General features: G+C 46.1%; 1 protein-coding gene across 1 annotated transcript in view; it reads left to right on the top strand.

Annotated features, from left to right (window-relative positions):
- LOC142828021 (usherin-like) overlaps positions 1 to 27988 on the top strand; it is a 176890-nt gene that overhangs the window by 38609 nt on the left and 110293 nt on the right. Inside the window, exons 3-5 of the mRNA XM_075925196.2 lie at positions 16645 to 16780; positions 17748 to 17811; positions 26822 to 27116. Of these exons, the coding sequence (XP_075781311.2) occupies positions 16645 to 16780; positions 17748 to 17811; positions 26822 to 27116 (495 nt within the window). The remainder of the gene's footprint in view (positions 1 to 16644; positions 16781 to 17747; positions 17812 to 26821; positions 27117 to 27988) is intronic.

Here is a 27988-nt window from a genome sequence, read left to right as displayed (position 1 = left end):
TTTCATAGCCTTTGTGTTCCTTTTGGCTGCCACTAATGTATGTGCATTTCTTGCATTTTTTATATTTTAAAATATAATATTAAGCAGACAATCTGGGAACAATGTAAAATATTTAAAGAACCTTAAACGGCCTCCTGAGATGGCATTTTCATTCTCCTTTCTCAGTGGATGTCTATAAAGACAAATGCATTTGATACTATGATACACAAGATTTCCAGCAGAAACAGCATCAGACTCATTGGCAGACACATCAAGTTGTGGTACTCACTTAGAAGTTGCCATTGGTCTGTCACATATTATGTAGATAAATTATCTGAGCTAGCTTGTCCTCCTGGATGTCAGTCTTTGATTTTCCCCTCTGTTAACATGGCATTTGCATCTTTTTTGTCTGTTTGAGAACAAGGCCCTAGACAAATTCCTCATGACATCTGCAGGGAGGCTCTTTTATGTTAAAAGTGACGTGTGTCTTGTTCTCATATGTTTGCTACATAAATTAATTATCTCTTGCCAAGTGTTAGATCTGCCAAGTTCCCTCTGTGTTGTCTCAATTTTCATTACAAATCAAAAATTAAAATGCAAAGAGCAAAAGATTAAAAACTGCACTCTTTCATCTGTGGGGTTGTATGCCTCGCTTCAGGAAGAGAGAGCACTGAGAGATTTTTGGTATACATAAAAATCTTACTGTAAGGTCATCCCCGCTATATTGAACTTGTTCCTTACAGTTCCATTCAAGTACAGTTTGTAACTCACTAAATCTAGAATCCATTATTATGCTGTTGTGAGGGGTGGAAAGGCGTCTTGTGGCTGTATACACATGCTGTGCGTTGGGCCAGCCAGTTCTAGCAGTGATTTGAAGGAAGCTGGCGTGTGATGGATGAGGTGGTATGGAGCTGTTCAGGATGGGTATCCCATCCAAATGAGCTTCTGGAGCCAGGCTGTGTTGGTTCCTGCAACTCTGGTGCTTGTAGCATAACCATTGTGTAGCTACTGAAAGGGCTAGAAAAAAAGGAATCAGGGTCGTCTGAATGGTTATATTCTATTTACATGCTGAGAAGGCTGTGGGAGTATAGGATATATCTTTCTTTCCCGCTCTGACTGCTTAGGTTTGTGAGAAGGGATATTAGTCCCGATGGGCGCTGGATTGAGTTCCAAGCTTATAGCACAGTATTTCTAGAGAAAAGGAGGAAGCCTGCTTGAAAGGGAGAAAAAGGCACCTAAACGGAAGAAAATAAAAATGAATAGAGTAATACAAAATAAGAGTATTTGACTGATCCTGAAAGGAAAAACAAGAAGCTAGAGAAGGAGTTGGATTAAGGGGGGGAAGGAACCCCTTGGAGTAAGGAAAGAGAAGTTTTACAGAAAACAGGTACATGAAGGAGAGCTGACTCAGTGAAAAGAAAGGGTTGATGTGTGAGGAAGTGATTTCAGCTGCTCCTGATGCATCAACTTCATTGGTACCCAAAAGTTAATATGCAAAGAGGAACACACAGAATGTTAAGATCAGTGGGCTGTATTTGAGTTAGTATAGCTCTGGTCATATGTGAAAATAAGTTTGCTGGTCTCATTCTGCTCTCTGCTTTCAAAGCTGACTGCTTTGAATGGCACGATTCAAAGCAGTCAGCATTCTCTGCGCATGAAAGAGAAAATGGCATGTGTTTCGAAGACTGAGATTAAAATCTATTGACAGATTTCTGAGAGGCAAGTTGCTACACTTTGTCCATTCACGCCAATGCCCTTGATCACTTTCAGGTGTACAGAATTCACCCCAACTTTACATATCTTTTAGTATTTTCATTCTTTTTTTAAAAAAATTCTAAATAGATTCCCCATCTGTAACCATTGCAGTTGTGCAAGAAAATATCTGAGTACATAACCTATTACTCTCAGTTTATGTGGTAATGTCTATTAGGGTATGTCTACACTAGCCCCCAGATCGATCTAGGGAGGCTAATGAGGGCGACTGAAATTGCAAATGAAGCACGGGATTTAAATCAAATCAAGCGCACTTGATTTGCATGTTCCCAGCCGGTCGCCAGTTTAGAAATTGACTAGCCTGAAGTAACTGCCTGCGTCTACATGCAGCAGTGAAACGGGATTCTGAAATAAAGCCCTAACTCAAATTAGCTGGTAAACCTCATTGCAGGAGGAATACCAGCTAATTCGAGTTAGGGCTTTATTTCGGACTCCCATTTCACTGCTGCATGTAGACGCGGGCAGTTACTTCAGGCGAGTCAATTTCTAAAACGGCGACCGGCCGGGAACATATAAATCGAGCGCGGGATATTTAAATATCCCACGCTTCATTTGTAATTTAGGTCACTCTCATTAGCCTCCCTGGATCGATTTAAGGGGCTAGTGTAGACATACCCTAAGTGTGTCTATTTAGCGTTAACTATTATGCATGGGCTCAGAAGCTGGGATGGTGTGAGCCTGTGTATCAGAAGAGAGAACCAACCCCTCATGGGAAAATATGCTGTCTTCCTACATGAGGCAAAAGTAATGTATTTCAAAATTCTGAAGGTGAACAAAATTATATTTGAGTTTACACTGTTGGAGCAACATCTTTAATTTGCTCCTCCATCTATTATTTCTTCCTTCATCTGTTGTCAGCAGTGCCCACTGCTAATTTGTTTTCTCTATTAAAAGTGTTTCAGGAAGCCATAGGCCTGTCATTTTTGACATACCCTTAATTTGTTTTATTACCTTGGAAAAAATGTCTTGATATGCAGCTGTCCATTCCTTTATACTGGGCTTTTTGGGAGAGCTTCTGATTTGTACAGTGTACACAATATATCTGAAGGAGGTGGGGAGAAAAAGTCCATATACTAGAAATATCCATTAGAAAAAACATACAAAATTACTAGGTAAGGAACAGTTGAAAGGGAATATTGTCTAGAGATTTAAAATTGATAGTGGGGAGTCATGATTAACACTAATTACCTGTGTGACCTTGAGCAGAGAAAAATTCCACTTTCACTTACACCAGTTTAAATCCAGAGTAATTCCACTTACTTCAATGGACTTCAAGACTCATCAGCATAACCAAGACGAGAATTTGGCCCTAAACAGCCATATGCCTCAGTTTCCCATCTGATACATGAGTACAGTATAGCTATATTTTTCTAACTCTCAAGTGTGTTGAATGACTCAGTTAATTACTATTGTAAAGTGCTTTGAAGTCCTTGGAACGTGCATAAGTGCACTTTTTTATTAATAATATTGATAGTCCTGAGGAACTTTTAAAGTGTAATTGATAATTATTTAACAGGTGAACTAAATTAATTGGGAGACTCTCTCCACATGCCCCCAGCTCCCAAATTATGTCTGAAATGTAGAGAAAATGTGAACACCTATTGTTCATAATGGCTCTGTGCTTTGCTTTGAGGCCAGGTATCAGGTGCATTTGAAGTCATCTGCGTTTGTACAGTTGCTTGCAGAATGGGGTCCTGGCATATGACTGGATTACCTATGCTCTACAGCAATACAGATAATATAGATTTTTTTTATTTGATGGAATCTAAAGGCTTCTCTCCTCTTCCTCTCTTCTCCACCCTTTCCCCCAACCATATTCAGATTTTATCAGGATATTTCATGGTTGGGTTCAGTGGGGAGCTTAAGACAGAGATTTATTTCTGCTATATGGCCTTGCTGACACATGAAAACTGTACTGATTTAACTAAACCAAACTAAGAGTGGTCACACAAGAGACATACTCTAATTTAAGTAAACCAGTTTCTAAACAGATTTAGTTAGAGATAAAATTTTCTTTTTGGAGGAGAACAAAAATACAATGCCCGGCCTCTTGTAGAAGTAGTTCAATCATTTTGCTTTATATAATTAATAATGACATTTTGAATGGCAGGAAGTTTTGCATACATATATAAAAACATGGTATGGTACATATGACATATTGTATGTGTACAGTACTCTAATCTTTTGAAGTTCCCTCAGCATTGCAATCTCTGGACCAAACCCTCAAATGAGATATTCAGCATTTATTCTCGTCACCTCATTTTATGAATTGTGGGACAGTGTAACTTCATGCACGGGGAAGTGCAAACTCTACTTCTTTGAACCAGCTTGATGCACTACCCCAATGGGGGATTTACCCCAGGGAGGGTAGGTGACCATACTTCTTCCTGTTTTCTAGGGCTTTCTGGCTGCAGAGATCAATTTTAATCACAGCTAGGGCACAAGGTGGATGCTTAGCTATCATCTCACTGGACAGCCCACTGTTGAGGCTGTGCTGGGTGACAGCAGACACTCCACCAAAGGAGAGGTTATGGGGATCTTGCATCTCCATAGCTTTCTGCTAAGTGGATTTTTGACTGATTTTTTTTCTTTGTATCAGGCTCTGTATCAAGCCAGCACAATTTCAAGATGAATCTAGGGAGGGTGCATCTACACAGCAGGGCTTATTTCAAAATAGGGAGTGTCTACACAGCACTTATTTCAAAATAGAGCACTCTTCCTCCAACTTCCCTTACTCCTCGCTCAATAAGGTTTACAGGGGTCGGAGTAAGAAGTCCTCCAGCTTGACAGTATTTTGACTCTATTTCGAAATAACTGCCTGCTCTGTAGACATGGACTAAATAATTTTGGAATAGCGCTAGTTATTTCAAAATAGTGTTGCAGGGTAGATGTACCTAAGTAACTATTCCTTATAACCTATTTGTAAAGTGCTTCAGTGAATATTTGACAGATTGGGACAGAGTCAGAACTGGGATTAAAATTATGGCAGTCTAGGCTTCTGATCCTGTGCTCTGTAAAACCACAAGGCCATACTTAGCTCATCTCTTCATCTTTTTCTACTCTCTTGGGGGAAATTAAAGGTCACATAGAACTTTATAGATAGGAGAATAGGGGAAAACCCCTGTTGTTGTCCGTCTATCTGACAGCAAAAATAGATAGTTTATTTGAACAGTTTTTTATGTGATTTAATACTCCTGGGCAAGGCACTTTAATCAAATAATCTATTCAGTGCCAACATTTCTTCTTCTTCTTTAGCTTAGTTTCCATTGACACCAAACTTGGAGAAGTTCCCTTCCTCCTGCAATGGAGAGTTGCTGAGATATTTTATCCCACACATGGTTCCCCTCCTACAGTTTTCTCCTTTGTCAGATATTCATCCCCCCTTTAATAACCAGGAGAAGGATCATCATATTGAGCTACTGCCAAATGCATAATGACTGCTGCCTTAGCTGTACACACTCACTGCATTACTGCTATCCAGTTCAGCACTGTAAAGTGCTTAGGGCTACTTTGGGAATGTACTATATTAAACCCAACTATTCTAAATCCTATTTAATATAAAGAGGTTGCGGATGGGGGAGTGGGAAAGCTGGAGAGAGATTGAGATGGCATTAATCATCTATTTTTACTATATAGAACATCTAATCATTTAAGGTTCAATTCTGCCAATAGTCCCACTGATTTCCTATAGCAGTACCTATAGAGAAAGGTATTACTCAGTACAAAATAAAGGTGAGACCTATAAGGGTCCTGTAAGGATTAAGATAGAAAATTTGTACTGAGCTGATAGAGTTGAGAACTGGCCCACTCACCCCTAAGTACAGACGTTAATACAGTGAAAACAGAAAATCAAAAACACGCTTCATATCTGACTCAAAATAAAGGTGCACTTAAACTTGTAAAAAGACAACATTTTTATTTGAATGATATGACAGAGCTGCCACAGGAGTGTTACCTGCTATAAAGAAAGCTTAAGAATTATTACCTTTATTAGACCGGTGACACTGAGCTTTAGCCATACATTTCTAAGTTCTGTCCCTCTACAGAGACAATTTTCTTTTCTTAAATAAACTGTCATGCTAGTGTTAATATATTGTTGGCTCTCTCATACTCTGAGAATACTGCTGATATAAAACATGTATATGTTAGATTGGTAATAGTATCTTTAGTGTAGCTGACTAGAACAAATGTGTTTCCCTCATGGCTGTGCTAATGTGATAAAGGAAAATTGGCTGTTCATCAGCTTTTGGCTGGGTAAAGACAGTAGAGATGGAACCACATTCTTTTTTATGCATTAATACCACTGAGAACTTTTCACTAGTTATATTTCATGTGCCTGCATGTTGTGCAAAGATGTTGTAAAACATGAGATAATGCTACAAATAACAAAGTAGAAAAGCCTGTATCTTTTATAATGATAACAGTCATACACCAAATGACAGTAAAAGGCTGTAAAAAATGTGATGCAAATCCCACTCTCCCCCTCCCCGCAATTCAACCAGGACACAAATATACACTTGGAGACTCTCACATTCAGGATATGGGCTGTTGAAGGCTTTGTATTAAAATTAAATAAGATCTTCCTGCATTTGGGTCAGCGATGTGTCAACACAGAAACCTAACTTAAAATGAAAGTGACGTGTTTAAAGTGGGGAAACCCATAAGCGAGAACTTTGTGACAAATCTTGATGCCTAGTAATTATGATGATAACCTTCAGATTTTTTTTCAGTGGAAAGGCAATAAATCCTTGTATCTAAATTTGGGAAATATTGAGTGCATCTGGAAATAACAATAATTAAACTCAGCATATGTATTTTAAAGTATAATTTAAAAGTATAATCTAAGAGAAACAAATTTTCTCCATAAAATCAAATTTCTATTCATTTTATATTTTCTTACTTAAAATACTAATAGAATCATAGTGCCTGAAGCACCAATGATAATCACTCAAGCTCAGATTTATAGATAACTGTAGCTGTTTATCTTGGTCAGAATTTGAAAGGCTTTGTTGGTGGAATAGCATTCTGAATGCCCGTTCTCTGATTTTCAATGAATTTTTCAGGGTCTCGCCTTCCTTTTGCTCCAAATTACTCATAAGCCTTTTGTTTGTCCTCACACACCCCTTGTTCCTAGGGATGCAATTATACTAGCCCTATTTGATTTGATTAGAGTGGATATCAAGGCAGGCTAGAGCACTCTAGCTTCTCTTATCCTCTATCAGTAGAGATGATTCACCAGGCTTCCATTTAAGTTCATGATTACCTGTTTCTTCAAAATGGAAATAACATTCCATAATCTGGCAACAACAAAATAACATTTCAAAATCTGACTCTCTCCAAATCATCATTTGAAATAAAAGTCTCATAAATGAAATATAGTTAAAATCAGATAATTCCTGATTGGACCGTTCTTGCGAATAAATCTCTCTCATACCTTAACAAGAAGGTGTTTCAATAATAGAAGTTTATTCATAGTATTTATTAATGCAGTGAGCTATCGAGGCAAGTTTGAACATTTTAGGGAAATATGGGTAAAAGGCAGTGAAACTGGTATGTGGTTTCTTTTCCCATGTGTGCATCTCCATATTTTTCAGACGAAATTTTAGAGTTCCATAAAGTTGACAGCAAATACCCAGAGTTATACTCTGAATTCTTGCTAATTTTGTGTTACTTGTACGCTAATGAAGATCAGGAAGTGATCCAAACAAGGGTCTGACCCATATTCTTGTTGAGTCCCCACAGTCATGTTCATACGCTTCATTTAAAATCACTATGGTAATGGCAGAAGTCCAGTCAATGCATGCATTTGTTATACTTTATGTTATGGTATATTTTATAGGCTACTATTTGATACAATCAAGAGGACTAATTTTCCCCAAACACTTTGCCGGCTTTCAGGCACAGAGACTATTTAGCAAGGGAGATTAGTGGTCATATCCTTTACATTATTGGGAGCCCAATCATTGTTGTAAATATTTATCTGTGTGTGTATCTTTATTCATGCACAATCGCTTTTTATGAAAGTGGTAAGAGAATTAAATTTAAACTCTGCACTCTGCTTCTAAATCTGACAAAATTCTCACTTTTCTAGGAACGAAGACTTGGTAAAATTTTGTGTGGCTCAGGAAAAAAAAAGAATGCAAGACTCTAAGGCTGTGTCCAGACTCAGGGGTTTTTTCGAAAAAAGTAGCCTTTTTTCGAAAAAACCTCACCTGCGTCCAGACTCAAGCCGCGTTCTTTCGAAATTAAATCGAAAGAACGCGGCTTTTCTTTCGATGGCGGTAAACCTCATTTCACGAGGAAGAACGCCTTCCTTCGAAAGTTCCTCTTTCGAAATAAGGCGTTCTTCAATGTAAATAGGGCTTCTTCGAAAGAGAGCATCCAGACTCACTGGATGCTTTCTTTCAAAAAAGCAAGCCGCTTTTTCGAAAGTTCAACGTGCAGTCTAGACGCTCTCTTTCGAAAGAGGCTCTTTTGAAAGTATCTTTCGAAAGAGCCTCTTTCGAAAGAGGCTTGCAGTCTAGACATAGCCTAAGACACATCACCAGTTGCAATTAAGCCACACAGCTTGAATTCTGAATGTTGAATGTTGTATGCTATTAGCAAACTGGGTGCATCTACATGGCACCATTATTTCAAGATAACTAGCATTATTTTGAAATAACAAAGCGAGCGTCTGCACAGCAGTTCCATTATTTCCAAATAATTTTGAAATAATCGATGGCTTATTCTGAAATCTGTAACCTCATTCCACAAGGGATAGTGCCCATTTTGAAATAGCTATTTGGGAATAGGGTGTGTGTGGATGCGGCAGCTGGACTTATTTGGAAATAAGGGGCCTTCAGGAAATCCCACAGGTGCACTGCTCACCACTCCGTCCATACTCATTAGGACTCTATCGTTCCTCTTCTCCTGCAGCCCTTAAAATTGCAGCCACAGGGAACCGGGCTTGTGGCAGGAAGCTGGCCCTGACAGCCTCCAGCCACACCACAGCTGCCACAGCATGTCCTTGGGTAATCATGACTGGCCTTGAGCCCCCAAAAGCCCTCCCCTGCTCCCAGGGAGCAGTCTGATGGCTCCCAGGAGCTTGCCAGGTGCTGAAAGAGGCGGGCACCATCCTTGTCTGGGGCAGAGATCCTAACCCTCATTGATGTGTGGCACAAGGAGGAAAATCTCCAGTATCTCCACTTCAGATGGAGCAATGCAGATATCTATGGCTACATGGCCAATAGCCTGGCCACCAAGCTGGGCCGGACTAAGGGGTGGGCGAGCCAGGCAGCTGCCCGGGGTGCCAACCGATGGGGGGCGCCTCATGGCAGCTGTAAGGGGTGCGTGGTGCCCCTTATAGCTGCCATCAGGTGCCGCGCACCCAGCTTTAACCCCCGCAGTGCCCTTCCCCCCGCAGCTGCGGGGCCCTGCACAGCCAGGCACGGCCCGCCCGGGTGGCCCCGGGCTGCATGCCAGTAGCAGTAGCCAGGCAGCACATGCACCCGCCCGCGCATCCCGGGGGCAGGCTCACGCATGCGCCATGCACCCGGGGGTGGGCCCACGTGCCCTGGAGGTGGGCCCATGCGCCCTGGGGGCGGGTGCCCAGGACAGCGCCGCCTGTCCGGGACCCGGGGCACCAAAATGGCTCAGGCCGGCCCTGCCACCAAGGGCCATATCTGGACCCAGGAGCAGCCCCGGCCGGATGAAAGTTAAGGAGCACCACCAGGCCTATGCCAGGACAACGGAGCTCAGCTCCCATTCTGGGGCAGAACCCCACTCCTGCCCCATTACCAAGACCTGCACTGCATCCTGGGGGCAGTGGAGCCCCTTCCCTACTCCTGGTGGTTAACTCGGAGCTCAAGACTCCCGTCGTTACCCACCCAGGGGCCAGAGCTGGTGATGCGGAAGAAGGAGAGAAGGAGGAGAACCCCGATGAGGCCAGCACCATGACCTCAGTGACACTGGAGCCAGTACTCCATGGCCCAAATATGACCCAGGCATCCTCCGAGGCTGGGGAGGGAACATCAGGTGAGTGACCTTAGTTACCTCACACAGACAGGGTGAAGGTAGCGGGTGGCAAGGGGCTAAGGCACGCTCTTCCCTTCTCAACTTGGGGATCACACTGCAGTCCATGCACATGGATGCACGTGCAGCATCCGTCTGCACCACACAGCCCCAGAAGGCTACATCTGAGCACCCCTGGGCTCCTGCTCACAGGGTCTGGGGAGGCTGGCCACACTTCAGACACCCAGGTGGGACACTCTCCCACCACAAGCCACGACTAGAAGGAGGCTGGGGACATGGCCACACAGACTCGGGAGTGCTGCACATGGCACACGGTCATGCCTGCATGCTCAAGGGAGCACCTGCTCCCATGGACAGTGCTGCCAGGGACAGCTGTGTGTGCTATTCACTGCATCCTGGGGGGCAGTGGAGCCCCTTCCCCACACCTACACCCCTTCTTCCCCTGCAGCCAGGGATACAAGTCCTCTCCCCTTGCAATGCTACTATTTGCTGGGTCCGGGGTGTGCGCAGCACCGACGCAAGCTCAGCCAGCCCAAGGCCCCCCGCTCCCTGTCCTTCCAACTGGATCCCAGGGTGGCTGGCAACTTCCCATGCCTGTTTGTCCCCAGTATGTGGAGGGGAGCCTGCTCCTCTGGGGATGTCTGGGCCTCTCTAAGGGTACGTCTACACTGCATCCCTAGTTCGAACTAGGGATGCAAATGGAGACAACCGAAGTAGTTAATGAAGCGGGGATTTAAATATCCCGCGCTCCATTAACATGATCTCGCCGGCGCGATAGTTCGAATCACAGCTGATTCGAACCAGGAAGTGCGCGCCGGGACGCGTTAAGTCGGACTAAAGCCCTTAGTCCGAACTAATGTTACTCCTCAAAAAATTTTTTGAGGAGTAACATTAGTTCGGACTAAGGGCTTTAGTCCGACCTAACGCGTCCCGGCGCGCACTTCCTGGTTCGAATCAGCTGTGATTCGAACTATCGCGCCGGCGAGATCATGTTAATGGAGCGCGGGATATTTAAATCCCCGCTTCATTAACTACTTCGGTTGTCTCCATTTGCATCCCTAGTTCGAACTAGGGATGCAGTGTAGACGTACCCAAAGAAAGGGCCTGCTGTCCAGGCCACACATGGCCCTGCTCCCAGGACATCACCTTCATCTTACCCGAGAACTGTCGATCTCGGCTCACAGATGAAGGTGTGGCTTCAGGGACAGTGTCTCCAGGGATGACTGACCAGCTCTCTTTATTCTCCCTACCTGGACCAGACATGACAGGGGGATGGGCAACACCACCCGAGGCAGCCACCCAACATCGAGGGGAGCCACAGGTGCTGGAGGACGCAGGAGGATCTGCTGTGGGAGCATGTCGCCGTGCTCTGGGCCTGCATGAGATGATGGATCAGAGGCTCTGGGAGGACATGAAGTGGCAGAGAGAGATCTGGACGGAGTTGCTGCAGCAGGGCTACACCACGTGCATGACTGTGCAGTCTCTCCTTGCCCACCCAGAGCCAGCTTCTGCTCCTGGTGCCGCTTCTGCCCAGCCCCAGCACCTGCCCCTCCTCCTATGCCAGCTCCTGCCCCTATGCCCATGCCTCACCCTGCCACTCCTCCCATGCCAGACCCTGCTCCAGTGCCCCCCCTCCTGCTTCTCTCCCTAGTCTCCCCATGCCTCTCTGTGTTTCCTGAAGTCCCTGAACACGAGGTGGTGGAACCAGGCACCAATCCCACTCCCAGCCCTGAGCCTTTCCTCTCCCCGCCTCTCCCTTTCAACTCCCTCTCTCCCGTCCAAGGTTCTCATCCCCCCTCCTGTCCCTCTCCTCTCCCAGGTTCTTTCTCTGTTCTCTCTCCAGTTACTTCTACCCCGAATAAATAACCAAAGAGTTCATTTTTTTAAAAACAAGCAGTTTGTTTTATTGTCTCTGCAGGAGAGAGGAGTGGAGCGGGGAATGGAAGGGTGTGGAGGAAAGGCAGAGAAGGGGCAAGGCACAGGCTCCTAGTGGGGAGACCCCGGGGACAGTGTCACTGGGATCCTTGTGAGAAATTCTGCCTCAGGGCCTCCTGGATGCACAGCCCTATCTGATGGGCCTGCCTGATGGCAGCTGTGCACAGCTGTTGAAAGGCCCTGCCCACACAACTGTTCTCTGTCCCCACCCAGGGAGGAACACCTCTCCCTTCCTCTCACGTATGTTGTGGAGAACAACACACGGCCACCACTTGGGGGATGTTCCACTTCCCTACATCCAGGCAGGTGAGGAGGCATCAGAAATGGGCCTTGAGACACCCGAATGCATACTCCACTAGCATGTGGGCCCTGCCCAGCCTGGCATTAAAGTGTTCCTTGCTGGGGTCCCGGTGGCCAGTGTAGGGCTTCATGAGCTATGGTATGAGAGGGTAGGCCATGTCCCCCACAACACACAATGGCATGTCCACATCCCTGACCATGAGCCCAGGGAAGAAAGTGGCAGCCTCCATCTTGTGGAATAGACTGAAATTGTGGAACACACGGGTGTCATGCACCTTCCCCGACCACCAAATGAAGATGTTGCTGAACTGGCTGCAGTGGTCAGCAAGGGCCTGCAGACCCATGGAGAAGTAGCCCTTATGGTTTATGTAGACGGATGCCCAGTGGTTGGGAGCCTGGATGGGGATGTGGACAACAGTCCCTCCCGCCCCCCTGCAGTTGGGGAAGCCCATGGTAGCAAAGCCAGTGATGATGGGATCCATGTCACCAAGCTGGATGACTCTGTGCAGCAGAATGGTGTTGATGGCCCACACCATCTGTAGAAGGAGACAGACAAACAGACAGAGAATCACAGAGGTGCCAGAGCCCTTTGGAGGTCCCTTCCCTCCCCCACCCCAGGAGCAACCCCTACGCAGTCCATCCCCTGGCACGTTTGTGTGAGGGCGGGGCTGGAGAAACACCCGGGGAAGGGGGCTCCCCCCACTCCTAACCCTGTCCTTTCTTAGGGTTCCCCATTCCAGCACTTCACCTCTCCCCTCCCCAGACTCTAGCCTGAGAGCACCATACCAACATGATGAGGGCCCCAATGGTAGACTTCCCCACACTGAACTGGTTCCCGATAGAGCTTCCAAATAGCAATGGTAACCCACTTCTCCAGAGGGATGGCGAGTTGCATCGGGGTATCCTGTCACCTGAAGGCTGGGGTGAGCCAGGCACACAGCTCCAGAAAGGTCTCCTTCCTCATGCAGAAATTCTGGAGCCACTGATGATTGTCTCACTGCTCTATAACAAGCTGGTCCCACCAGGTGGAACTGATGTCCGGCTGCCAGAAGTGATGGTGCACAGTGGAGTGCAACTGGAACAGCTGCACTCCCAGACAGATGGTGAGGGTCTCCTCAATAAACTGGGGGTTGCATTGCTGCAGGGCCAGGAAAGCAGCCTGAAGAAACTGCTGCAGAAACTTCAGCATGACAGACAGGGGCCATCGCATGCCCAGAGGCAGCTCCAGCTCCATATCTGGGAGTGCTGTAGTGTCCAACAGGGCAACAAAACCACTAATGAAAATGCTTTGCTTTCCCTCAGAGAGGTAGGCAAGCAGAAGAAGAACCTGAGAAACGGTTTTTCGGGAGAGGGCGGGGGGTAGGTCCCTTGAAGCACGCGTCTCAGAAAGTCTCAGGCAGCATTTCCAGGAAGGAACTGCTGACCTGATGTCCTGCCTGGAGTGCTTCCGGGTGGCTTTAAATGTGATTCAGTGTCCAATCAGTGTGGACGCTCTATTTCGAAATAGCTAAGCACTATTTCGATGTGCTTTTTGTGTGTAGACGCGTCATTTTGAAATAAGTTATTTCAGAAAATAAATTCCAAAATAGTTTATTTTGAAATAAATGTGCAGTATAGATATACCCTTTTGTGATTAGTCTTTGAAGTAAAAGGCAAAAGTTACATGGTTGAGGAATTTGTGATCTTCTTATAGATAGTCTGTGAATAGGAAAAGAAGGCTAAATTAATCTAGTAAAGTATTTGTTCCAAATTATTCACTCAGATCTATAAATTAAAGGGAATTGCTTGCATTGCTTCATTTATCAATAGGGTTAACTTTTTAAACTGTGTACCAGGTTCTGGCTTAGGGCTGGGATTGATACCTATAAATGCCTAAATAGGAACACAATGTGCTCTTGTAATCTTATCAGACCTATTCTTTGTGTCATAAAACCCTAAAACAACCATGCAACTTCTGTTTACTTTAAATTGTAGATGATACTCATTTTTTAAAAACCTCGTAATTTTAAGTTCAGGGTTTTCTCCTGGTTAGCACAAAAAGGCTCTTGAAATCTGTATCCCACCGGTCCCACTGCCTTGTACTTTGGCCATTGGCTAGTCATTTAAATTGACTGAGCCTCTGTTTACCCATCTCTAAAAGGAGGATGATACTTATATTACAAGTGTGTAACATAGGGTATGTCTACACGAAAAAGTTAATTCAAACTAACAAATGTTAGTTCGAATTAACTTTGATAGGTGCTACACACGCGAACCTTACTAGCGGAGCGCTTAATTCGAACTAGGTAAACCTCATTCTACGAGGACTAACTCCTAGTTCGAATTAACTAGTTCGAATTAAGGGCTGTGTAGCCCCTTAATTCGAACTAGTGGGATGCTAGCCCTCCCCAGCTTTCCCTGGTGGCCATTCTGGGCACCACCAGGGAAACTCGTATGCCCCCCTCCCGGCCCTGGAGCCCTTAAAGGGGCACGGTCTGGCTACGGTGCCCGTGCCAGGTGCAAGCCTGCCAGCACCCAGCCAGCAGACCCTGCACCTGGCATGGCTTGAGCCAGCCACCCGCTGCCACTCAGCCCTCCGCCTCTTCCCGGGACCAGGCTGGCGGCTCCCGGGAGCTTGCCCAGGTCCGTAAGAGGCGGGCGTCCACCTGGTCTAGTACAGACATTGTGGACCTCATCCACGACCTCCGCACTAGGCACAGGAAAGTGGCCGTCTAGGGCAGGATAGCTGCCAGCCTGGCCACCCAGGAGCAGGTTTGCATGAAAATCAAGGTGGTCCACTGAGACCCCCGACCCTGAGCCCTGAGCTTAGAATGGCCGTACTGGGTCAGACCAAAGGTCTATCTAGCCCAGTAGCCTGTCTGTCAACAGCAGCCAACAGTAGGTACCCTGGAGGGGATGGACCGAAGACAATGACCAAGCCATTTGTCTCGTGCCATCCATCTCCAGCCTTCCACAAACAGAGGCCAGGGACACCATTTCTACCCCCTGGCTAATACCACGCCATGGACCCAACCTCCATAACTTTATCTCACTTCTCTTTACACTCTGTTCTAGTTCTAGCCTTCACTTCCTCCTGCAGCAAGGAGTTCCACAGGTTGACTATTTGCTTTGTGAAGAAGAACTTTCTGTTATTAGTTTGAAGCCTGCTACCCATTCATTTCATTTGGTGTCTTCTAGTCCTTCTATTATGGGAACTCATGAAGAACTTTTCTTATGCACCCTCTCCACACCACTCATGTTTTTATAGACCTCTATCATATCCCCCCTCAGTCTCCTCTTTTCTAAGCTGAAAAATCCCAGTCTCTTTAGCCTCTCTTCATATGGGGCCTGTTCCAAACCCCTGATCATTTTAGTTGCCCTCCCCTCTCCCACCCTCTCTCTTCCCCTCTCCCACCTCCTTTTCCCATTCTCCCCAGAGGTTAATCCCCCCCACCCCGAGTTTTTTTAAATAAAGAGAGTTTCTGTTTTTGAACACATGTGACCTTTATTTTGTACATCAGGAAGGGGGCCTAGGAAGGGGTAAGTGGAAGGAGGTGAGGGAGGAATGGGGTACGAGCCCCCGATGGGGAGGATTGGGGCTGCTCTGCAGGCTCCTCGGGGTGGAAGCTCTCCTGCAGGCCCCCAATTAACCCCCCCTCCCCGGATGGTAGCCTGCGGCAAGTGCAGCCAGGCTGATGGCTAAGTGCTGTGATGTGCTGAGTGTGGGCATTCAGGGCACTCCAAGCCAGGACTGCTTTGCTGTCCCTCATTGATTTAGACATGCGAACGGGGAACCCCTGAGAACTGTCTGTCCAGGGTGGGGGTCGGGTCCCTTTAAGTACAGCCCTTGGCTAGCCTGAGACAGCAGCTCCATGCTCTAAGTCCTAACCTGATACCCTGCCAGCACTTCTTCCGGCCATCCTTAACCTCAGTTCAGGGTCCACTCAATGTGGACATGCTAGTTCGAATTAGCAAAATGCTAATTTGAACTATTTTTTAGGTCTAGATGCACTAGTTCGAATTAGCTTAGTTCGAATTAACTAATTCGAATTAAGTTAGTTCGAATTAGTGCTGTAGTGTGGACATACCCATAATTAGTTAATATTTGTAAAGTGTGTTAAGATCCTTGGATGTAATATGGAAAGTAATAACTATTATTGTAATTACATTGCTGCACAGTGAAGGAAGGCTATCCTAAGCACTCTGAGAAAGATGCATTGAAATGTCATCCCCATGAAGAAAAAAATATGAATAGAATTATGGTGTATGGAGATCCGATCTTAAAATGAGGAAATAACTAGGCATTCAAGTGAAATTGGGAATAGAGTGATAACCTTGTTTCTGCATTTCCTTGATTGAGAATTAGTCCAAAACAGTCCCCTTAATATTAATTAAATGTAGCTTTTTTTGGTTTGACCATTATGATACTTTTCTCGTGCATATAGCTGACATTTTTGTTGCCAAGCCTGGGATACTAGAATGACTAGTGGGAAGCTCAGTTAGTAAATACAGAAAATGGACTAGGGGATTTAAATACACAAAGAAAATAAAAAGCTGCCTTTCTTAGTTTGAAATGGTTAATCAATAATAGATGAAATTAGTACAAAATTTAAAATGATTATTTGTAATGAACCTTTATTTTACTCTTTATATGTATCGTTGTAGGTTCACCACACCAAAATTAGTTTTTTTGTGGATGGGTTAGAGGATGACAACACTGCTTTTGATTCAAGAATACTTGGTGGACCAATTGCAGACCCTGCTGCTGAGGGTGCATTGCGAATTGGGCAAAGTTTCAGTGGTAAGTTCTGCATTTCACAATCACTATGTCAAATCTGTGTACTTAGCTGGACTTTTTGTAGTCACTAGACAACCTTACTTTTCTGAACCAGGAAGAGAACTCAAGTTTCCTGGTAACTAATATTCTTCTGCTGTGAAAGCCACTTGCAAAATGTGAGGTCCTTCAGCCTTCATCAACTGCTGGTTCACATAGATAATAATTTACTGCTGCTACCAGTTCCTCCTTTCAGACTACATTGTGATTTATAGAGCTCTACATCAGTCTACACACAGAATTAGACCATATTCTACATTATTGAATGAACAATGCAGCGCAAAATCCAGAGCTGTTAGTTTGTGGATCTCTTCATTTTGGTATGATGATGAACTGGTTCTATTGACAAAAAGGTACTACTGATCCAGAACATACTTATATTTAGGAGTTAGTTGCAAATTAAAGTATGTCTATCTTAAACAGAGTTATTTTGTTACTGAGCAACTAAGCCAAGTCATTTTACATACTACTTTTTAAAACTCTTAAAATGTCTAGAAAAGTCTTCTGTTGCCATTCTAACTTTTGAATGCTATTAATCTAATGACTGTATAAAGGAAAGGAATATTTTAAATACCTTTTATCTTTATTTTATAAATTAATAGGTACAGTTGTACCTACTGTATCTCTTCTCTAATTAGAGGTGGCACATAGACTGGCTCATTACTTCTGTCTAATGAGCCAGTCCTTGTGCCACCTCTCTAATCAGAAAAGAGATAGGTACAAAATGTTCTTATAAAGTTATTATAAATCATTCTTTTTATCAAAAAATTAAGTCACTGCCCTCTATGCTTTTGTCCATAACCAAGAATGTTTCACTCAGGGGAGGTAACTGTGCAAGAGAAACCACTATATGCTGATAAAGATGCTTTCCTGCAGTGCAGAGTTGCCTACTGGATGATGTAATTAGACTATTATTTATAATATATTTTCATAGGTTTAGAGCAATTTGTGGGAAGAATGCAAGATTTTCGATTGTACCAAGTGGCACTTACAAACAGGTAAAACAAAACACTCCTCTCTCCCTCCCTCCCCACCGCTATTTTTCTCATATTAGGAGTATGATGAGAGGGGGGAAGAATACATAAAGGTAAAATTGGTTCCCAAAATAGTGGACTGTTTGATAGTCTCCTTAAAAAATTACTTTTGTTTCATAATTTACTGGGCATGGATTCAGTGGGACTGTTCGCACCTCAAAGCCTGTTTAATGATTAGTCCATGGGTGGAATGTTAAATATCTATTGTGCTTTTCATACGTTTTTTTCAATGTATATGGTAACTTCTAATGCTAGTTAGCCATACTGTGATATTCATCTCATTTATATGTTGACACTGTTGCAACCTGACCCAGTACCCACCATACACTTACCAAGCTTGTGGTGAGTTACCAAGCTCACAGATGACACTAAGCTAGAGGGAGAGGTAGATACACTGAAGGGCAGGGATAGGGTCCGGATTGATCTGGACTGGGCCAAAAGAAATCTGACGAGGTTCAACAAGGACAAGTGTATAGTCCTGCACTTGGGACAGAAGAATCCCAAGCATTGTTACAAGCTGGGGACCGACTGGCTAAGTAGCAGTTCTGCAGAAAAGGACCAGGGCATTAGAGTGGATGAGAAGCTGGATATGAGTCAACAGTGTGTCCTTGTAGCCAAGAAGGCTAATTGCATATTAGGTTGCATTTGGAGGAGCATTGCCAGCAGATCCATAGAAGGGATTATTCCCCTTTACTCAGCTCTGGTGAGGCCACATCTGAAATATTGTGTCCAGTTCTAGGCCCCCAACTATAGAAATGATGTGGACGCATTGCAGAGGGTCCAGCAGAGGGCGACCAAAATGATTAGGGGGCTGGAACACATGACCTATGAGGAGAGGCTGAGGGATTTGGGTTTGTTTAGTCTGCAGAAGAGAAGAGTGAAGCGGGATTTGATAGCAGCCTTCAACTTCCTGAAGAGAGGTTCCAAAGAGGACAGAGAAAGGCTGTTCACAGTAGTGACGGATGGCAGAACAAGGATCAATGGCCTCAAGTTACAGTGGAGGAGGTCTAGGTTGGATATTAGGAAAAAACTATTTCGCTAGGAGGGTATGTCTATACTAGCTCGTTAATTTGAGCTAAGTAGTCAAATCAGGCAACCGGAGTTGCAAATGAAGCCCGGGATTTAAATATCCTGGGCTTTATTTGCATGTTCCCGTCCGGCCGCCATTTTTAAATGCCCCTTGGTTCGAATGAACTGCCTGCGGCTACACACAGCAGTTTAAAGTTATTCCAAACTAAGTCCTCATTCCAAGAGGAGTAAAAGTTAATCTGAACTAAGGACTTAGTTCAGATTAACTTTAAACTGCCGCGTGTAGCCGCAGGCAGTTCATTCGAACTAAGGGGGATTTAAAAATGGTGCCCGCCCAGGAACATGCAAATAAAGCCCAGGATATTTAAATCCCGGGCTTCATTTGCAACTCCGGTTACCTGATTTGCTTACCTAGTTCGAATTAATGAGCTAGTGTAGACATACCCGGAGAGTGGTGAAGCACTGCAATGGGTTACTTAGGGAGGTGGTGGAATCTCCATCCCTAGAGGTTTTTAAGTCTTGGCTTGATAAAGTCCTGGCTAGGTTGATTTAGTTGGGATTGGTCCTGCCTTGGGCAGGGGGCTGGACTTGATGACTTCTTGAGGTCTCTTCCAGCTCTATGATTCCATGATTGGACCCTGTTACCCCAAAAAAATTCCCACTGGAGACCACCCAGGGTTACGCTAGCATGGGTTTATTGTTTGAGGAATTAGCACTCCTCTGTATGCACTACAAACATAGAGCTGCCAGCGAGGATTTAAATTAAAGGGGGACCAGCAATCTCTCTCACACACACACAAACAAACAAGCACACTCCCCTCCATTCATTCACTCATTCACACACATTCATTCCTGCCCTCAGGCACTCACACACTTACATAGGCATATGGGTTTCATGAGGCATACTGGAGCGATCTACAAAAGCTTCCCTTGTCAACTGTGCCATGTCTAGATTGCTGCACTGTGCCAGATCAGTTGATCGTCGGCACAGAGCATCAGCCATTTTTATTTTAATGAAGCGGGGATTATTTAAATCCCCGCTTCTTTGACTATGCTGAGTAAACTACTTTACATGGCTCCGTCGACAGAGCCACGTAGTCTAGACATACCCTCAGGGTAGAATGCAGTTTAGAGCAAGTTACAAGCAAGGTGGCTGAGAGTTACAAAGGTTACAAAGTTGCAGTTTACAGTAAGTTTCTGAGAGTTACAAAGATTACAAAGTTTTATAAAGATTAATGCAGGTTACAAGGTTTGACAAATATTACAATGAGTTGCAGTTTAAATCCTTAGACCTTACAGTTAGTGTACTTTCAGAAAATGCATGAGTAAAATCAAGTAAGCTCAGGCGAAAGCTTTTTTACGCAACAGACCCCATTGCTATATCTCACTTAATCCCAAGACAACTGGGTCAGAGTAGAGTCTAGGCTCTTTTTTGTCTCTGGAGCTCTACAGTCCCAGGCTCAGACTGCTGCTCCGAGATACTTTTCTGGGGTGTGTGGCACCACTCAACCAATCTAGATCCTGAACTCACTGCCTGTGACTTTCCAAACACCACCTATTGTTTATATACACTTGTCAGAACTCCACCTGGGGCTGTGGGCACTCTGAGGGCATGTCTACACTACAGAGTTTTGTTGGAAAAACTTGAGGAACGTCCACACTGCAATTGCATTCTTCCGAAAGAAAACTGAAAAAACAGAGGGGTTTTTGTGATGAGAAAGAAGCCTTTTTCCAAAAGAGCTCTTTTGGGAAAAGGTGTGTGTGGACGGGGAGGAGGGGCTTTTTTTTTTTTTTTTTTGAAAGAAGAGGCCTCCAGGGAATAGCACAGGTGCCCTGGTGGCTACTCCATACAAAGTAATCACAACTCTATAGTTCCTGTCTCCTGGCCCCTCTTAAAGCTGCAGGCACCCTGGACAAGCCTTGTGGCAGAAAGCCAGCCTGGAAGCAGCACCCTGACTGCGCGGCTCTCCCTTCCACAAGCCTGCATAACAATGGCACAGCTTAAGCCCTCCTGCAACCGCTCTAGCTCTCGCAGGAAGCAGCCCCAGGGGGTCCCAGGACACACATAGGGGGACCAAGAGGTGCTCCCTGTCCTGGTGTAGCCTGGAGAGCCTGTCCCTCCTCGAACTGTGAGGTGAAATGGAGACCTTACAGGATCCCTGGGCCAAGAGCTGCAATGCGGACATTTATGGCTGGATGGGCGAGTCCCTGGCGGAGCGTGGAGTGCAGACACCCACCCCGGACCTTGGAACAGGATCAGAGTAAAGTGGAGGATCTCCGGCAGGGATACGTCCGGGACACAGAGCACAGCTCATGTTCAAGGGCAGGACCCCACTCTGGCCCCTATTACAAGGAGCTCCACCAAAACTGGGGGGTGGGGAAACGTCTTCCCCACTCATCCTCATTGACTCTGGACTTGAGACCCCCGTGATCACCCAGCCAGAGGTCTCTGCAGAGGAGGAGAAGAAGGGCCAGGGCCAGCTGGCAGAAGAGGAGAAGGAGGAGTAGATGGGCACTGTGACCCTCTCCCTGGAGCCGGTGCCTGTGAGCCAAGACATCTCCCAGACCTTCTCGGATGCCTGGCAGGGATCTTTAGGTGAGAGGTCTCACGTTGTCACACACACAGGGCGTGGGAGGTGGGTGCACAACGTGGGGGGGGGGGGGCAAGTGTTGCTCAGGCTGCTCAGGCTGGACATCATGCTGTGGTCCCTGCACATGCAACCACGTGCAATGTTACCGTGCAGCATGTGGACACAGCAGGCAGCCCCTGAGCATGCCTGGGATCCTGCTGCCAGGTTGAAGGGAGACCACACACATCCTGCCCCCGGGGGGCCACCACGGCTGGAAGCAGGCTAGCCACAAGGGCTCAGGCATGACCCCACACAGACTGAGGAGTGCCGCACCTACCACACTGGCATGCCTGCACGTGCGAGACAGCAGCTGCTTCCGTAGACAGCTCTGAGAGCTCCACCTGTGTATGCAGACACCGGGGAAGCCCGGGCTGGTCCTGGCTCCTCTGCCAACCACGAGGGGATCCAACTGTGGCCGGAAACTTCCCTTGGCTGCTTGTCCATGGGCTGGAGGGGTGGGGGCTGGGGAAAAGCAGGCAGCATGCTCCTCTGGGCACTCTGAGGAATGGCCTGTGAGGAATGGCCCACTGTGCAGTCCACACATGATCTTGTTCCTGGGACATCCCCCATCTCTGGGCCATGGACTGTTGGTCACTGCTCACAGAGGAGAGCATGGCCTCAGGGGCAGTGTCTGCAGGGATGACTGACCACTTCTCCCTCTGTGTGTTCTCCACAGCTGGACCAGCCAGGACAGAGGGCAGAGCCACATCACCACAACCACCTGCCAGAGCCTGGGGGACCTGAAGGTGCACCAGGGTGGAAGGAAAACTTATGCAGCAGCACAGTGGTATCCTGTGCAACATCCACCAAAACCTGGCACACAAGGTCCGCGCAGACATGGAGTGGTGGGACAGCACATGGAACCAATTGATGCAGTGGTGTGACACCATGTGTGCCGTCATGTCCCACACCCACCTGATGCTGCTGCTCCTGGCTTCCACCATCCCACCCTCCATGCTCCCCATCTTCCTGCCCCCCCGATATGCCTCTGCTCCCTCCCCAGGTGATGTCCATGCCCCCTCCCCAAGTGATGCTTATGGCCCTTCCCACTGTCTCCCTGCTAACCCTGAGCTTGCTCCAGCCCCCGCTCCTATCCACTCTTCTGTGCTCTCAGTACCCGCCTGACTGCAACTCCGACGAGGTCCCCGCACCGGAGGTGACACATCGAGCTGCTCATCCCCCTCCCCATTATGAACCCCCCTCTCCCTCCCAGTTATGAGCCTCCCTCCCTCTGCTCACCTTTTCAGAATGTTTCATTAATACAGACTGCATTTTTTTGAAAATTTAAAAGGTGTGTTTATTGAAAGGTCAGGGAAAGGGCGAAGAGAGGGGTTGTGGTGGGGAAGGGATTGGGCCACAAGCCAAAGGTCCCTATGGAGGAGGCACTGGAGAGAGTTACTGGGGTCCTTGAGAGAATCTTTCCCTCAGAGCCTTCCAGATGTGCACCTTGGACTGATGGGCATTGTGGATGGCAGCTGTCCGTGGCTGCAGGAAGGCTCGCCCCTTGTGGCCAGTGTCTGCCCCCCATCCCAGGAGGAAGGCCTCCCCCTTCCTCGCCACAATGTTGTGGAGGACACAACATGCCATGACCACCTTGGGGATGTTGTGCTCCCCCACATCCACGTGGGTCAGCAGGCATCGGAAATGTGCCTTGAGGCAGCTGAAGGCGCACTCCACCTGGATCCGGGCCCAGTTCAAGTGGGCATTGAATTGGTTCCTGCTGGGATCCAGGTAGCTAGTGCACAGCTTCATAAGCCATGGCATCAGGGGTAAGCTGCACCCCTGGCGATGCACAGTGGCATCTGCACATCCTCAATGCCAAGTTCACGATGGAAGAAAAATGTGCCCACCTCCAGCTTGAGGTACAGGCTAGAGTTTCTGAACACTCAGGTATTGTGTGCCCTGCCCGACCACCCAGCAAAAATTTCTTTAAATTGTCCCTGGTGGTTGACCAGGGCCTGCAGCACCATAGAAAAGTAGCCCTTTTGATTAATGTACTGGGCTGCTCAGTGTTCTGGTGCTTGGATCGGGGTGTGGGTCCCATCAGTGGCTCTCCCGCAGTTTGGAAACCCCAGAGCAGCAAATCCGGCCACAGTCATGGATGACCCTTCACAGCAAGATGGAGTTGACGGCCCTCACAACCTACAGAAGGAGACAAAGAAACATACAAAAGAGAGAATGAGAGAGGGGGGTACCTGAGCCTTTGGGAGATGCCCACCCGGCTCCCCTTCCCTGCCCCCCAACACCCCAAGAGCCACCTCCTATGAGGCTGCCCACCCAGAAGCAGAGCTGTGTGAAGGTAGGACATCACAAGCCCCTGGGGATGGGGCTTCCCTCCCCACCTCCACTTCATCCCCCACAGCTCCCACCCCCCCTTTCCCAAAGATCCCCCTTATGCAACACTCCCCCTCCCCTGCAGGGACTGCAGCCCAAGAGTGTCTTACCTCCATAAGGAGGGCACCGATGGTGGACTTCCCCATGCTGAACTGATTGCCCATTATCCAGTAGGACACATAGGGTATGTCTACACTACCCCCCTAGTTCGAACTAGGGGGGGTAATGTAGTCATACGGAGTTGCAAATGAAGCCCGGGATTTTAATTTCCCGGGCTTCATTTGCATAAAGCCGGCCGGTGCCATTTTTAAATGCCGGCTAGGTTGGACCCCATGCCACGCGGCTACACGTGGCACGGACTAGCTAGTTTGGATTAGGTTCCACGAGGCGTACAGCTAGTTCGGATAGGAAGCCTAATCCGAACTAGCTAGTCCGTGCCGCATTTAAAAATGGCGCTGGCCGGCTTTATGCAAATGAAGCCTGGGAAATTCAAATCCCGGTCTTCATTTGCAACTCCGTATGACTACATTACCCCCCCTAGTTCGAACTAGGGGGGTAGTGTAGACATACCCATAGATCCAAAAAGGTGGCTTTCTGCATGCAGAAGTTTTGGAGCCACTGCTGGTCATTCCACTGCTCCAGAACCATCCGGTCCCACCAGTCTGAACTCGTGATGAGCCTACAAAAATGCCTCTCCACAGTGGGGTGTGGTTGCCAGAGTGAAGCAGCTGCACATAGGGAAAGGGTCCCCAGAAGAAGCTCCAGGTCCAGCTCATGCAAGATCAGGAAGGCAGTTAGCAGAAAGTTCTGTAAAAACTGCAGTATGGCCATATAGGGCCATCGCATGCCCGGGGCAGCTCCGGCTCCATGGCTCAAAGGAAAAATCTGTGGCATCCAAAAAAGAACTGGGCAACCACAGCAGGCACTGCTAAAGCTTTGCTGTCCCCTGAAGAGGTAGCAAGCATGCAGCAGAAGCAAAAAAATGGCTGTACGGGAAGGGGGGGGGGTCCCTTTAAGCGTACGTCTCTGCAAGGATCTGGCACCAGCACTCGGCATTAACTGGTGACCTAAAGCCTTGGAGTGGTTCTGGGTGGCCTTTTACGTGAGAGAGCATCCAATCAGTCTGGATGCTCTCTTTTGCAAAAGCAGATCGCTTTTTCAATGTGCTTTTGTGTGTGGCACGCTCTTTCGGAAGAAGTTTTTTCAGAAGATCTCTTCCGAGAAAAGATTCTTTCGAAAGAATCCTGCAGTCTTGACATAGCCTGAGGTTCTAATTTAACTTATTTGAGGACAACATGGTGGGTAAACAAGGAATGCAGGTTTAGCAAAAATATCTAACTAGAGAAACTTTACTGATTAAGCTCTCAGAGTTACAGATCTTTGAAAACAAAAATCCTTAGAGCACCATCCCCTCGTCTGATCTCACTGGTTGTTGTGAGTCTGAGGTTTGTTAATATAAAAGACTCTCCTGATGTAACCCTCTTTAAAGTCCTTCTTGCATGTGGTGATGATCAGTCACCTTGTCCAGAGCAGTACTCACCTCTGAAGGAGTTCTCTGTTTCTGCCACGTGTTTCACTGGCAAATTTTCAACCATTCTTCAGTTATGTATGCTCCACTACCATGCAGACCCCTCAGTAGAAAGTCCATTATTCCGTGCGAGTGAGTCAACAGTTGGAAAACAGTCAAAGTTGATGGCTCCTATATTGTAATTTGGATGGTTTCTCAGTAATTGTCCCACAAGGAAGTATCAGTCATTTTACTTTGGAAGATCAGCCATGTGGAAATACATTTGCAATAGGCTGCCTTTAGGCAAGTATAGACACGGGTGCAAGGCATAATAGAAAATAGAGTTCATAATTCATTACAGACATATCCCTACACTGTCACAATCACATTGGCTATATATTCTTTCAAGGAAATGCTTGATTTTTTCCATGAAAGAAACAATGGATGAATTGAGTCCAATTTGATTTTAAAAGATTCTTAAACCATCATCCAATTTTGTGGGTGTAATGGCCACAAACAAATGAGCACAAAATATCATGTCCAGAATTAACTGCCTGTTCAGATGACAGATAGTTGGCATATGAGGTCATTAAATACTCAGATATTTAAAAGTATCCACTAATTTTATATGCCTTAACTTTTGTGTAACGTACCTAAGAGCTAGGGCCTAATTTCATTTGCCAAAAAAGTATGGCTGAATGTAGTGAAGTCCGTATCCTTTGAAGTCAGAGCCTAGTTGGCTAATCATGAGGAGAGGCACATAGAGTTAGTCAATATTTAAGATGCTGAAGCCAAAATTCTCCATAAACATTTTTTTCTGCACTCATAGAGTATGTCTACACTACCACCCTAGTTCGAACTAGGGTGGTTAATGTAGTCAATCGAAGTTGCAAATGAAGCCTGGGCTTCATTACTTCCACGAGGAGTAACGGTAGTTCTAATTAGAAAGCCTAATTCGAACTACCTACTCCGTGCCGCGTGTAGCCGTGGGCCCGGAGTCCGAACTATCGGGGATTTAAAAATGGAGGCGCCCGGCAAGATGGAAATGAAGCCCAGGATATTTAAATCCCGGGCTTCATTTGCAACTTCGATTGACTACATTAACCACCCTAGTTCGAACTAGGGTGGTAGTGTAGACATACCCATAGTTATTTGAAGATGCAAATCTTGAACAATTGGATGGGTTTTTTTAGAAAATTCAGGTGCTAACACTCAAGTACTATAGACATTATGTCAATGCTATAAATGAGTTTTAAGGACAGTATTCAGATTAGTGATCAGAGTCAGGCATGATGTCATAAAAGAAATCAATTAATGGTGGTGCTCTGATCATATTTAGTGTGATCATTTATGATAGTGGTGGTTAAAGTTAGGGCTAGAATTTAGACTGTAACCATACATGCACATAATTTCATTCATTTTCCCTTTTATCCATGTGCCTATTTATTTTTTTTATTTATTTTTTTTATGACAGAGACATTGTAGAGGTATTCTCTGGGGAATTGCCTCACCTACATACCCAGACAGAATGCCGCTGCCCAGGTAGTCACCCCCGGGTACACCCGTTGGTGCAGAGGTATTGCATCCCGAATGGTGCAGAAGACACAACTAATGACAGAGTACTGAGACTAAACCCTGAAGCCCATTCCCTGTATTATATCAATGATAATGATATTGGGACCTCCTGGATCTCATCTCTGTTCATGAACACTGCACATCTGGACCATGGAGTTACTATCACAATCGATTTACAAAATGGACAGTATGAGGTAAATGAGAAGATTTTTTTTCTGTCATTGGGGCATGAGAATGGAATGTTGATGCACTCCGATTTTATTAAATCAAAGCAAGGAGGAGGTTTAAGCACACCAGATTTCAATTATAAGCAAGTTCAAATCTCTTACTTTGAGCTACTGACAGATTACTTTGGTGGCTTGGAAGAAATTTCCTGCTGCCCATAATGTTGCAAAAAGGGAGCAGGTACATTATGTTTCTGGCTTCTGGCTTTTCTCTGGTGGCAGAGGAAGTGTAGCAGAGTAGATGAACTAATGTTTGGCTTCATGATGACAACTCTTATCCTCATAGATAAAACACGCATGTTAAGTTGCTTCATTGCTCTAATTTTTAACCTTAATTTCTATTAAAACACAAAGGACTTATTTCATTCTGTCGAGCAATGGAAGACAGATGAAGTAAAAAAATAAAATCTACTCAAAAGTGCAACACTACAAAACCATATGCAATCTCTGCTTCATCACAAAGGTGATAGACTGATGTTGGAGAAGAAAGAATGAGACCAACATGCGTTTCTACCAGTCTGGATTCTGTGGGATCCTGGTTGGAGTCAGGGCCGGATTAACTGTTCTGAGGGCCAAGGGCTACTAGATTTTGTGGGGTCACCAGAATGGGGTCAAAATGAGAGGTTCAGAGTGTGGGTGAGAACTGTGGGTTGAGTCAAGAGGGTGAATGCAGGAGGTGTTGAGGACTCCACCTGGGGAAGTGGGCTCTGGGATGAAGCTTAGGATGAGGCATTTGATTTTCAGGAGAGGCTCCAGGCTGGGGCCTAAGGATTTGTAGTGTGGGAAGGGGATCAGGCAAGGAGATTGGGGTGGGGATGCAGGGTCTGGGTAGAAGTTAGGGT

This window comes from Pelodiscus sinensis, chromosome 3 (assembly GCF_052426305.1).
Source record: "Pelodiscus sinensis isolate ZL-2025 chromosome 3, ASM5242630v1, whole genome shotgun sequence".
Lineage (NCBI taxonomy): Eukaryota > Metazoa > Chordata > Testudines > Trionychidae > Pelodiscus > Pelodiscus sinensis.
This window is presented reverse-complemented; position numbering and strand designations above follow the sequence as displayed.